The 13,505-nt window shown below is 41.2% G+C and overlaps 1 protein-coding gene across 2 annotated transcripts in view; it reads right to left on the reverse strand.

Moving 5' to 3' along the window:
- epb41l5 (erythrocyte membrane protein band 4.1 like 5) overlaps positions 1–13,505 on the reverse strand; it is a 293,140-nt gene that overhangs the window by 153,574 nt on the left and 126,061 nt on the right. For both annotated transcript variants that reach the window (XM_042066156.1, XM_042066163.1), the window contains 2 exons: positions 13,315–13,354; positions 13,070–13,182 (listed from right to left, as the gene is read on the reverse strand). In XM_042066156.1, coding sequence (XP_041922090.1) covers positions 13,070–13,182; positions 13,315–13,354 — 153 coding nt within the window. The remainder of the gene's footprint in view (positions 1–13,069; positions 13,183–13,314; positions 13,355–13,505) is intronic.

Below are 13,505 nucleotides of genomic sequence, written 5' to 3' on the forward strand. Positions count from 1 at the left end.
CCGATAACCGAAATCCAATCGCGTTTCTTTTGAACAATTGGGCCCAAACAATCAAAGCATATGTAAAACTAAAAAGCTATGCTACCTCATGTTCGTTTTGCTCGGACCCCGTAAATCACCGCTTGCGGTTATATTTATTATTATTATTATACTTCCGCCATTGGAGTCTATGGCAGCCCATAGAACGCCTGGCTAAAAAGTGCAGATTTTTTGGCAGAAAGTTTCGGGACACTCCACTGACCACTCACGCTCATTTACGGATCTCTAAACCCAGCCGTCTAGCGCCACCAACAGGTCAAAGTTTGGCCGAAAGTTGAAAAGCTGGGTTGAAAGGTATTTGCAAGTCATTATTATTATGAAATTTAGCGCCCTGATTCAGGACCGTCCCATGATCACTCTCACCAATTTACAGAACTCTATGCCGAACACTCTAGCGCCACCAATGGGTCGAATCTGGACTCACATTCACGCATGTAACAATTGAACAGTGTGTTCGATTTTCACAAATCAAGCAGCGTTGGAATCCCTAGACTGACTTGAGTTGAATAACCCCTACTACGTCACTTTCCGCCATACTGGACCTCCGCCATATTGGATTTAGTCCAAACTCTACGAAAAGTTTCAGCGGTTACAAATTTCTTCCGATTTTCACGAAACTTGGTAGAGATGACCTTCTGCCCGAGCCGCACAAACGATACTTGTCAGATTTTTCAATTTCATTTTTATTTGCCCGTGACAGCCAATCAAATATTGTGACAAAGCCGCCAAACAGGAAGTGGACAAACATCTAGGTGACGCTTTGAGTTAACATAACAAAACTCGAGACCATTAGTCAGGACACTGTGCCAATCACTCACACCAATTTTCATGCATATACATTGAACACACTAGCGCCACCACCAGTTTAATGCTGGACATGCGTTCATGCGCGTGATCCTTGACTCTTTTGTCTGATTTTCACAATTGAGGTAGCGTCTGAATCCTTGGACCATCCCGAGTTCATCGACCCCTATCCCGTCACTTTCCGCCATATTGGACCACCGCCATATTGGATTTGGTCCAAACTCTACGGAAAGTTTCAGCGGTCACAAATTTCATATTATTTTCAGGGAACTTTGTGGAGATGATCTTCAGACCGAGCCGCACAAACGATACTTGTCAGATTTTTCAAATTCCACTTTATTGGCCCATGGCAGCCAATCAAATATGGCCATGAAGCCGCAAAACAGGAAGTGGGCTAACATCTCGGAGACGCTTTAATGTATGAAGTCCGAACTGGGTACAGGGACTTCGTATCTGATTGTGAGGACACAGCAGGAAATTGGCATCATTTGGCCTCTATAGAGGGCGCTGTAATACAGGAAGTGAGCTCGAATCTCAGCAACACTTCGCTGTATGAAGTCCAAACTTGGTACAGGGACATATTAGCTGATTGTGAGGACATGAAGGAAAGTGGTCTCATTTGGCCTCTAGGGGTGCTGTAATAAAGAAAGTGAGCTCACATCTCAGCAACACTTTGGTGTATGAAGTCCAAACTTGGTAGAGGGACATGGTAGCTGATTGTGAGAACGCACAAAGACATTGGTGTAATTTGGCCTCTTGCTGTAAGTGCTTGCTCATGCCATGGCAACGCCATTTCTGTTATAGCGCTCTGCTAGGCCCCCGCATTGCTGCTTGCAGCTATATTTATTATTGTTATTCTACTTTTTCGCTTTCCTGTTTTTGAGGTGGTTAACATGGTCGAAAACTCTTGAAATTTGGCACACACGTCAGATGTCACACATCGCAGTTAGGTACAAGAGCTTGACCCCGGGCGTGGCCCAGGGACTCACTAGCGCCCCCTTACGCCCCCTTAGGTGACTGATCCCGTGGTGGGCATATACTTTAAGCTACACACACCAAATTTGGTAGGTGTCTGTCTCCCCAAGATGAACAACTTTTGTATGTACAATGCATTAGCCACGCCCAACAGGAAGTGAGGTATTTGGGATTTTGTGCAGACTAATATGTGATGAAATATGTGCTGTATTGTGATCCCAAAAAGGTGCTTCCCATGGGTGAAAACACATGAAATTTGGCACACACATCAAGTGGTACATTGAATAGACAGGGACAAACGCTTGGCACCAGGCGTTGCCCAGGAACTCCATAGCGCCCCCTTATGTCACTGTGACTTGTGGTTGGCATATAGTTTTAGATACACACACCAAATTTGGGGGTGTATGTAACTCCCAAAAACAAACAACTTAACATGTCATTAGCCACGCCCACAGGAAGTGAGGTAATTGAGATTTTGTGCATTGTGGACATGATCAATTTTAACATACTCCTCCTAGACGGTTGATCCGATTCATGTCAAAGTTGGTATACATGACTCCAAGATGTTTCTGATTCTAAATTGTGAAGCTTTTTTTTATATGTTGTAATTTGACGAAATGGCGAAATTATTAATGGCGAATTTGGCAAACAGTATGCCAAGATGTTGCTGATGTTAAATTGTGAAGGGATTTTTGATATGTTGTAATATATTATGGTTTTAATATCTCACCACATAAACAGGAAATGTGTCATAAAGTCACAGTGCTTTGAATGAATGGTCTGAAACTTCTCAGGTTAATGATTATGATGATATCCAGACACCCAATGGGCCTGCCTGGCATAGCGCCACCACCTGGCCAAGCGGGAAATGTGGCAAAGAAATTTTGTGTGCCAGAAAATAAAATACAAAAAAAAAATGGCACACGCGTCAAATATGTACATTTCACAAACGCACCACGTCGGGGCTTTGTTGGATTCCGAAATATCACGGGTTGCGGCCCGCAGGTGCTCTGGCCCGCCATTGCTGCTTGCGGCTATATTTACTATTATGATTTAAATTTTGTGTGTTTGATGTTATTGTGCTTTACTCTGTAAGGTGACCTAGGGTGCTTTGAACGGCACTGCAGGGTTCCTACACATTTTCCATTTCAAAATTCCATACTTTTTCCATACTCAAATTTCAAAACTTCTAGGTAGATTTTTCTGAACATATTTTCAACATTGTGGCCACTTCTGGTTTGGGATAACAGTAAAAAAACAAAAAGGTATTCATTCATTTAGTCGGGTCATTTTTCTACGAGCTAGCTGGCAGTTTGTACAGGCAGTCACTCAATCCAGCTGTCGTCAACTTCAGACTGTAACACTTTTGCCATTCTATCCAGCGCATCATAGTTTTCAATAAATAAATACAACCACAAGGTTTTGTTTTCACTAAGCGGAGACTGTGCTTTATGTTAAAAGGAAATGTTGTTACCGCAATGTCAGGAATTTGACCTCAAAGATACAAAAAAAAAGTAGGGGCCCTAAAATTATGGAAAAAGTCTAAAGTCTACCTAAAACTATTTTTTTTTATTTGTGGCAAAATCTATTTGATTCTGATTATGACAAAGATCCTCCTAAGCATGAACATTAGTCGATCAGTTGAACGCCCTTACATGCCACACAATAGCTTTGGCTAATGCCTGAGACACGTTCATTGACTGAGAGCCCTAATTTCAGCAATGGGGAAAGTGCAAAGTCAATGTTTATTATTTAAATAAATTATTTTAAAGTTAATACAATATAATATAATATAATATAATATAATATAATATAATATGCTACTACAGAGGGTTCCCGTTAAAAATTGACACTTCATTCACGATAATGGTGATTCACGCAGCTGGGTGACATGTAAGTACAACTGCAGCCGCTTGGGGGCAGCATAGTCCGCTGTGGCGTTCAACGGTCGAACTGGACGGCGCATTCGACAGCAAGGGCTGTGATTGGCCGAGTTTTCAGTGCGTTTCTCTGTTTTTAGCAGCCCCTGCAACATGCTAATCCACTGTAGCCTAAGCTTTGTACATAATGTTAAACATAGTTTTGGATTCAGTGGCAAGATTTCTTGATTGTATAGTGCCTGTCTCTCAGTAATGTTTTAAAATGAGAGCTTCGTCAGCTGGCAGTAGGCTACTTTGTCGGTAGTCATGAGAAGTTCGCTTGCTAACAGAACATAAAAATGCTGCCCAGAAACCTTGTGAATAGTTCTGACACTAACGAGGTTGAAATATAGCCGTTGCCTACAGCATCTCCTTAACAGTAAAGTTAACAAAATGACAGCATTCATATGACAAAGGAAAACGAATCCGGTCACTCAAGACTGTGCCGCAGCCGTGGGGCAGAAGACGCTTGGTGGCCGTCCACAACGTTATAAACTTAACCTAAATAGTCGGCTGCTGTAAGCTACAATCGGATTTTATTGTATACCCCTGTTGTCTCAATGATGATAACATCTCATTTCCGATTATATTTCAAAGTGTGCCGTTCATTTGCATTATTAACATAACATCGTATTTTGTCATTTTTGGCGAAGACATGCATTCCGTTAGGGATATTGAACATATTTAACATTCTCTAACCATCGTGATTTCGAATTGGTGCAGTTGTCAGCACAAAAACTCATTTTATTCTTTTGCTCTTTTGCATTGCTCTATGCTGTTCTATGGTGCTTTCTGCCTCTTGGTTGCGCACGCATGTTTTCGTGGCGTTTCATAGAAATCCATATATAATGAGCGCATAAAACGACTTGTTGACGTTTTGGGACATTAATCTACATGTAGGCTACGTTAAGCTTTAAGGATTGTATGTCCTTAATTTATTTATATAGGCCTATTGCAGCCAAGTGTCGGAAAAATGCATAGCCTACAACACAGAACCCGCTTCTCGCATTAGTCACTGACAGTAGACACGCTTCCAGCCTAATGACTTTCACACATTTTGAATGATTTACAGCAGGGGTCTCAAACACCCGGCCCGCGGGCCAAATCCGGCCCGCGTCCTGCCCAATTCCGGCCCGCGACGAATGACAAAATAATAATGTAATCCGGCCCTTGAGGCTATTAATTGCGACAAACAACGATACTGCTTAAAATAGACGATAGATCCAGGTACGGTGACAAATCTCATTTGTAGGCCTACTCTACTCTTCAAACCCAAAATCGCTGCGCAAAGTTTTCAGGAAATACTTGTATTACACGCGAGAAACACAAAGACGTGCATATGTAATGACGCGGAAGCGATGCAGGCCATAGTGTTGCAGAAATTGAAGCAGAAATTAAGCAGAAATAGGCCTAAACCAAATGTTGAAAAACGTTCACGTGTGATGAAGTCTTAGGTTAGCTATGTTATTCACCTATTCTAATTCTGAAGAAGAATATCCTTTTGGAGATTATGATCGATCGTCTATGACAGTGATAGTCACGGTGCGTCTCTGAATGGAGGTGCGTGTATACAACGGTGTCCACTAAGCATACCATGCTTGTTTCGACCCTCTGCCCAACATAGCTTGGAGGTTGCAGTGGTAATCGTGATAATAGTGTCCGTAATGGATGTGGTACAGACAGCAGGGCTAGTAGAAATAGGGCTCTAAAGAACTACAAAGTCACCCGCAATATGATGCGAACTTCTGGGTACTGCAGATTACCCGCGATAGGAACTGTTTGACCAGAATACTTTATTGTAGGCCTATATTGTAGTAATCTATTACTAAACCACAACATCTTAGGTGTTGGTATACATCTTAGGTGTTTTTCTGTTAATTTGTTATGTGGGTAATATGAAAAAAGGAAAGTAAACCTGCTTAAATATGTTCATCCAGTATTTACTGAAAGGTGCATAATTTGAGGTGCTTGCCATCCAGTGACAAATTAGATGGGTAAATTTACCCCCTTCATAAACTTTTGTTTTACTCAAAGATTTTTACATTTACAGTAGGACTTTATCTCTGACCACTTTCAAGCCATGGCCTTTTGACATTTTGATATAAAAATCCAATGGTGTTGGCAATGGCTTTCTTAACCCTGATGCCTAGTTTACCAGGTTTAAAAAAGTTATGAGAGGAAATATTTTTATTTGGTGTGAAACACACACACATACCTGTTTTTATGTTTTTCATTTATTTTATAATTTGTATTAATATTTATTTTATCATTATTTTATTTATAAGCTAAGGTTGCTAGCACAGGTGTCTAAAACTAGATAAAAACACTTGCACTTTCTGTTTGCAGTTTTCTGTGGTATTTGAAAAAAAGAACATTGCATTTCAGAAATAGCAGGCCCTCCAATCAGATGACGTTGGCAGAATTGGCCCCCAGCTCATTTGAGTTTGAGACCCCTGATTTACAGTATGCCTAGACACATTAGCGCTCCACGTGTAGAGACTGTGCAGAATACAATGTGTGAATGATGCTCAATGATTTGCCAATAGCCTATAATAGTCTTCTGCTGAGTTGCATGTACTGTATAGCCTACAGTTTTACTGTACATTTTTTCAGCCTTTATTGGTTAAATGACCATTTTTATTACGCAAATATTTCTTAACTTCAAAAACTCAGTGTCTAAAACTCGGTGTCATTCAGACTCAACCCTCTTGACGTTTGGTGATTAATTGACAGCTGTTTTGGGACACGTTAAACTTTCTTTATAATGAGCGCATAAAACGACTTATTGTTTGGGACATTAAGCTACGTTAAGCTTTTTCATGTTAAGGATTGTATGTCCTTAATTTATTTATATATTTAGGCTACTTGCGCAAACCCTGGATACTTTTATTGCCACACAACAATATTGGTGGTATTTGTTACATTAGCTTCAAACAGCACCGCTTCAGAAAGCTGCACTGCTTGTGAAAGAAGGGGGTGGGGGAGGGGAGCTTGCAGCCAAGTGTCGGAAAAATGCATAGCCTACAACACAGAACCCGCTTCTCGCATTAGTCACTGACAGTAGACACGCTTCCAGCCTAATGACTTTCACACATTTTGAATGATTTACAGTAGGCCTAGACACATTAGCGCTCCACGTGTAGAGACTGTGCAGAATACAATGTGTGAATATATCGTTTCATCGAAGCCCAGACTATAACTCTATGGGGTTCAGATCCGGCGACTCTGCCGGTGTTGGCACCCAGTTGATCCCCTCACTCTGAATGCAGGCTCTGACACTGGTAGCGGTGTGTTTTGGATCATTGTCTTGGAAGAATCTATGTGTAGACATGAGGAAACGCTCTCTCAAGTATGGACCGGCAACTTTTTTGATGATCTCTTCCGCGTAAAACTGTTGATCCATAATACCATCAAAAATGAGGAGTGGGCCCGGGCCACAACGCGAAATTCCACCCCAGACGTGCAGTTTGACTGGGTGCTTAACTCTAGGTTTTGCCATGCCCCTAAAGTTTGTCTTTCTCCAGCACTGCAATGCAAAACGTTCCAATGCCACTGTTGACTCATCGGTGAAGAGAACATCATCAAACTTTTCACCAGCAGTCTTCCATTCTTGCGCTTGACGTAGACGCAATTCTTTGTTTTTTTCCCGGGTCATTGGGATAAATCTGGGCTTCCCCAAAGTGCCAGCCAAGAGCCCGGACTGCCTTTCTCACTGGTTGAATGCGTGATGTTGGTCCCGAAGACCACGCTAAGATTCACCAACAGAGCTACGGCCAAGTGGGCAGATACGGATGCCTGCTCTTCAGGTCCATCGTCACAGAGGAACACTATAAAGCCTGGAGCAAAACCACCAACTGGGATGGAGCGAAGGGCAAGCGAGCACTGCCGCAAAATGTGAAAAACTTTGTGGTCTCAACACTACAACGAAAGTTCCCTGCTATGGGGAGGAGTGAACTGAAGGACTGCATCAATAAGATCAACGAATTCCTCCGCACAACACGCAGATCTTCCCAGGGATTCAACGTGCTTTAAATTTAGACTGTAGAATGTAGAATGTAGACTGTTCATTATTTCAATAAATACGTTTTCTCTGAAGCACTTTCCCGACTTCGTCTTTCTATAGGCTAAGCATATCATGGAGATAAAGTAGAAAACTGTATTTAACTAAACAAATGTAACTAAGTAAACTGATTGTTTACTCTACAGTAGGCTATGTTCCCCCTCTCAGGCTGTACAGTAGGCCTATTGAAAGTAGGCTAATGAGCTCAATAGACACGTTAGCGCTTCCATTAGGAAACTTTCGTTGCAGACTTTCACAACTGATTGTTTAGCCTACAGTAGCCTACTGTAGGCCTACTCTACAGTAGCCTAGGCTATATGTTATGTTCCCCCTCTCAGGCTGTTCAGTAGGCCTATTGAAAGTAGACTAATGAGCTTAGACACATTAGCGCTTCCAGCCTAATGACTTTCACACATGAATGATTTACAGTAGACACATTAGCGCTCCACGCAGTGGCGTAACTAGGCCTAGTAGGTGCAGCAAGTGCAGTCGCACCAGGGCCTGTGACCTCCGTCGCTACCCCCGCAATGCAATTGCTGGAAAATTCTATACCGGTCCTTTCTGACTACCTGCGTGCCTTTGACCAGGCCAAGGCTACAGCGCAGACACTCGCAAATAAATGGGGGTTCAGAGTACATTTGAAAATGTGAAGAGTGAAGCGTCACTTTGACGAACTATCGGAAGATAAACGCTTAACCGATGCAGAGAGATACTTCAAAGTGCAGGTATTTAATGCAACTCTGGACATCATAATCAGTCAGCTCTCCCAAAGATGTGCGATTGTAGCAGGTAGACCTTCTCTGCCTGCTATTTCCCCATAGCACCTGCAAGTACTAATGAAGGGGGCGGGGCATAGGCATTTGATCAATCTGGCACCAGTGGAGTGCTACTTAAGAGGGGCAGCAGCCAGTAGCAAGGGAGACTCCACTGGTGTAGCCACTGTCTGCTACCGTCAGGTATGCGGTCTCCCCATAAACATTTGTGGTTTTATGTTATGTATATTGTGGTGTGTTCTTTGTTTAATCTTCTGTGTTCTGTTTTTTTAGGCAGCACAGTCATGCTGATGGGGAACATGGGTCGTGCTGCTGTCTTGTCTTGTCTTGGTTTTGCTTTGGTTATTTTATGTTTGTTTTTTGTGTTGCCTGTCTTGTCCTTCTGTTTGTAACTTTTATGTTTATTTAGTAGGGAGGTGGCTCTGAGGGGGGCTACTCTGAGCATACGTGTGGTGTGGTTTTGTGTATTGCTTATCGCTTTGCAGTGTGCCTTTGCTGTGTAATAGGTGAGCTTTTCTTAATGCTTGCATGTAAAACATTTGTGTGTACGTCCATAGTTGCCACCCTCAGATCTCCACTTCCCAACTTTTGTGTATTAATAAATCCTTTGTTTTCCTGGAATCATGTCTCCATGGTGTAATTACGAACCTGAAAGAGCGGTCTTGGTTTAGAGGTACGATCTCTTAAAGATTCCCTGATGCACTAGGCCTCAGGGTGGCGTAGTCAGGCTACTGTGATTGGCCCCTTGGCCCTTCCAAAGTATTACCCTGTTACACAAGCATGCGGGAAACTTGTTATGTGTTTGAGTCTTTACGTCCTATGATCCTTCAACTCGCAGGTGATGATGAATTGCTTGAAAAGGCAGTACGTTTGTCAGACCATTATAGCATGGACATTGCACCGACATTCCCAACACAACTCCTCTCATTTAGGTCTTGCTTTAAAGCAGAGATTTCACAGAAGTCAACTATTTTTCAACTTGCCAAAAGGCTGGTGGTAGATTATGACAGTGTAACATCCACATTCGGGGAAGTGTGTACTGCTCTCATGTTGTTTCTACATTGCCTATGACTGTGGCAACAGCTGAGCGATCTTTTTCCAAATGTTCAACAATTGCTGGTGTACAGGCTATAATCAATTAGCTAAATCATTTGTCCAGCTGTTTAAACATTTTTTCGTGTTACATTCAAACGCAAAAGGTGCTTTGATATATTTTGTTTAAACGTCGGCAAGCAGGCATGCTGCGGTTGCAATGAATGAGGATAATTGGTTTTATCTGCGGTGTTATTTTTTGCATTTTGAATATGACTCGCTCCAGCACGTCTACTTTTTTGCACGGTGCTTTCTTAAAGGAGCTGCACCATCTTACAACAATTGCATCTACATTTTCATATTAGAATGTTTTGTCAAGTGTAAGCTTAAACTACCGTGATCAAATTAAGTTTCCGTGCCCCCGCTGAAAGTCTCTTATGCTCTTATTGTTACACTATCAAATCTATAAGTAACCGTGACAAATAGGGTATAAGATATATAAACTCACGCTATTGTATTATCATATATGTTTGGTAATAAGTCAAGTCGCATCAAAAATAGTAGTGGCAGAACTCCAAAGTGACACCTTGTGGTTGTTTGTGTCAACTGCCGTTTGTGCCATTTCGGCTGAGAAAATGGGGATCGTGATTCCTGAAGGAACACGTCCAAACTTAACGGGGACCCACTGTATGTTGCAGAAGCCTGTGACATGGGCGCCATAAGACCTAGACACATTTTGCCATTTTAGATCGATAGCGCCCGGAAAACTCACACTTGCCCATTGTTGGATAATTTTTGTTGAGGAAGCTCTGTGTTGGAAGGTTCACTCACATTTTTAGTTCTCCGTAGACATAGCATAGCCTACATATGATAGAGACGAGTTCACTGCTGGCAGGGGCCTCAGAAATCACCTTATGGCCTCTTTACACCAAACAACTTTGACAAGATTTGGAAAAGATTCTTGAAAGATTGGAGTCTTTTGAGTAAAGCTTGAATGGGGGGCATTAGTTAAAAACTACAATCTTTCAAGAATATTTCCCAAATCTTGTCAAAGTTGTTTGTTGTAAGGTGGTCATTAGACAGTATTTTTGGTTTGCAATAACGGTTTATCAGATAATGCAGTATCCATTTCTTGGTAACTTTTACACAAGTGCACAATGGTGTAGGGCACTTGCATAGACTAGGGATTCTCAATTTGGTTTTGGTGCCATGGTCCCCTTGTGGGAGAGACATTTTTCTGAGGACCCCCATCTAATTGTATCTTGACAATGTGGAATGACAGTTACAGTGAGCATTACTTGAAATTGGCCGGCTTCACGCATGATTCGCACGTGACCTCACGCTAAATCATAAACAATGAAAAATGCATTAGGATGCACCAGGATGCTTGAAGTGACAGTATAGTGAGGGTCATTCAAATAATTTCAAAAATGTAAAAATGTTCAACAAGTAAATGTCAACTACTTAACTAGTTACACTGATGATGCAAAGTTTGCTAGCAAGTAAGCTAATATGGAAAGTTCGCTAGCAAGTTGAGAGAGAGTTTGGGGAATGTGTTGCATTTGGGCGCATATCGCCATCTAGCGTGGCAGAGTAAAACCTACTTGGGTCTATGACTGTTTCTCAAACTTTTTCAGACGAAGGACCACTTAACTAACCAATAAAAAAGAAACCACCTAGCTAAAAAAAAAAAAAAAAGATTAGACTTACTTCAACAGTATATTAGCCTACACAATAGGCCTACTCACTGAACCACCTTGCTTATTGTCTTTGCACTTTGCTTATTGTATTGAGGATTCAAATGATTTAAACTGGCATATCTTACATAGAGAGTGTTGTAGAACTGTTTGGATTTACATACAAGTTGGTTCAATATTGCAAACAACTCATCTATATTATATTTTAACATGTCTGCTCGTGGACCACTTGGGATAGCTTGCGGACCACCAGTGATCCCCGGACCACACTTTGAGAAACACTGGTCTACGAAGATTATGACAGTGGTCTAGTCAAATCTTTTACTGTCTATGGTCGAATCCCAGCCGAGCTATAACTGTAGCTAGACTTACCTGTGCATGTAAACACACTGACTGACAAAAAAATCAGAATGAGTAATTATAACAGACGAGTAGCCCTGTGGACACACAATATTGTTGGAAAATTGAGATGTGTGAAACACTATTTGACTGAAATGGTAATCAGAAATAATTTATTATATAAAAAAGACTAAAATGTTTTGACTAAAACTGACTAAGACTAAGATACCTTTAGTTTTCTTTTGACTAAAACGACGAGACTTTTAGTCGACTAAAACTTCGTCACAAGACTAAGACTAAATTAAAAATAGGTGACAAAATTAACACTAGGGAGAGGCCAAAAACCAAACAGAGCAACGAAAGAGACAGAGTGACGGGAACACACAATTTGCAACAGTTTACTGTCTGGTTGTAGGGAACCAGGAAGAATTAAACACTTTTTAATTAAACAGGCTATTTTCGTAGGCTACCACACTGAAAGCTAATATTTTGTCACTAGCAACCTATATCTTCCGTCTGTCAAACACAATTGCATTTTCAGCTCTGAACAAAACCTTTCACGTTCAAATGGGCATTTTATTTCATTCGTCCTTTCTGGCCGGCCAGGACATATAAAGCAGGCATGGGGGACGAAAGACTGAAACGTTCAACGCAATTATGCCGGAATTGTTTCAAGGCAAACATTGAAGTGTAGCGTAATGCAGCTAGTGGTCTGTAAATCATTTCCTTCCCATAAAAACTCTCAATGTTGCAATGTGTTTAGGCTAGCCTAGGCCTATTTCATTTTTTGAGCATTCTGAGTTTCTGCTTGAAACTGTGTAGCCTTAAAGATAAAGAAGATGACCAGATATGGCAAAGATTAACATGATGTAATACATTTCACGCAGCTGCGTGAATCGGAAAGCGCGAATGGAGTGGCCTCTTAAAAATGGGACCCACTGTAGTTATTTTAATATATTGATCAGGAGGTATGAAATGAATTGATTTTGAATTTCAGTTCCTACCCATCTAATCCTATTCAATTGGATTTGATCCTATTCGTATAGACCTCTGAAGTCCGCCTACAAAAAAAAACTGTCATCTTTGCCAATGCCCATTGCCCATATAAGGAAATCCTGGTACTTGCAATTTTTCCTATGGGAACATATCATGGGAATGAATAATTGCACCTGTTAAACTCCTGCAATGACGAAGAAGTCTAAAAAATTCAGTCTATTATTCCACTTCTTGCTCTGATTGGTTAGGTCTATACAATTGTGTGCAGAGGCATTTTTTCCCTGTATCCGTTGAAACACTCTCCATAATTACAGTACATCCCAATGATGCAGTACCAGACTCAAATTCTGAATAGAATTGAGTATGGCTATGTCAGGCTAGTCTTTTACATTTATACACATAGAATTACTTTATAGATCCTTAAAGGTATCTCACCTTTTCTCTGATTGGTCACTACATGGAACGTTCGGGAGGGTTTCAGACTCCCATGGCTCCTGGGTTTCAGGTGACCCTGTCACAACTGGTATGGTAATCCAGGAAGGACAGGACTGATGATGAACAGATGTACAAAAGATGGGTTTAGACATCACCTACCATTTCATTGAACTTAAATTTGATTGATTGGCAGTGACAGAAAAACTACACATAGGTTCTTACAGTAGCATTGACTGGGATCTTACCTTTCTGTCTTTGCTTGGGTTTAAGCCATTATTGAATGTGCTAGGGATACATGAGTAAGAGTATAGTATGAGTAGACATAAGCACAATTTACAACACATAAGAGAGGTTTGTCAATAACTATGTTTTCTAAGCAGACACTTATCCAATGTGACGTACATCAATAACAATAAACAGCATATTAGCATTAGAA

The sequence above is a fragment of the Alosa sapidissima genome, chromosome 2 (assembly GCF_018492685.1).
Source record: "Alosa sapidissima isolate fAloSap1 chromosome 2, fAloSap1.pri, whole genome shotgun sequence".
Classification (NCBI taxonomy): Eukaryota; Metazoa; Chordata; class Actinopteri; order Clupeiformes; family Clupeidae; genus Alosa; species Alosa sapidissima.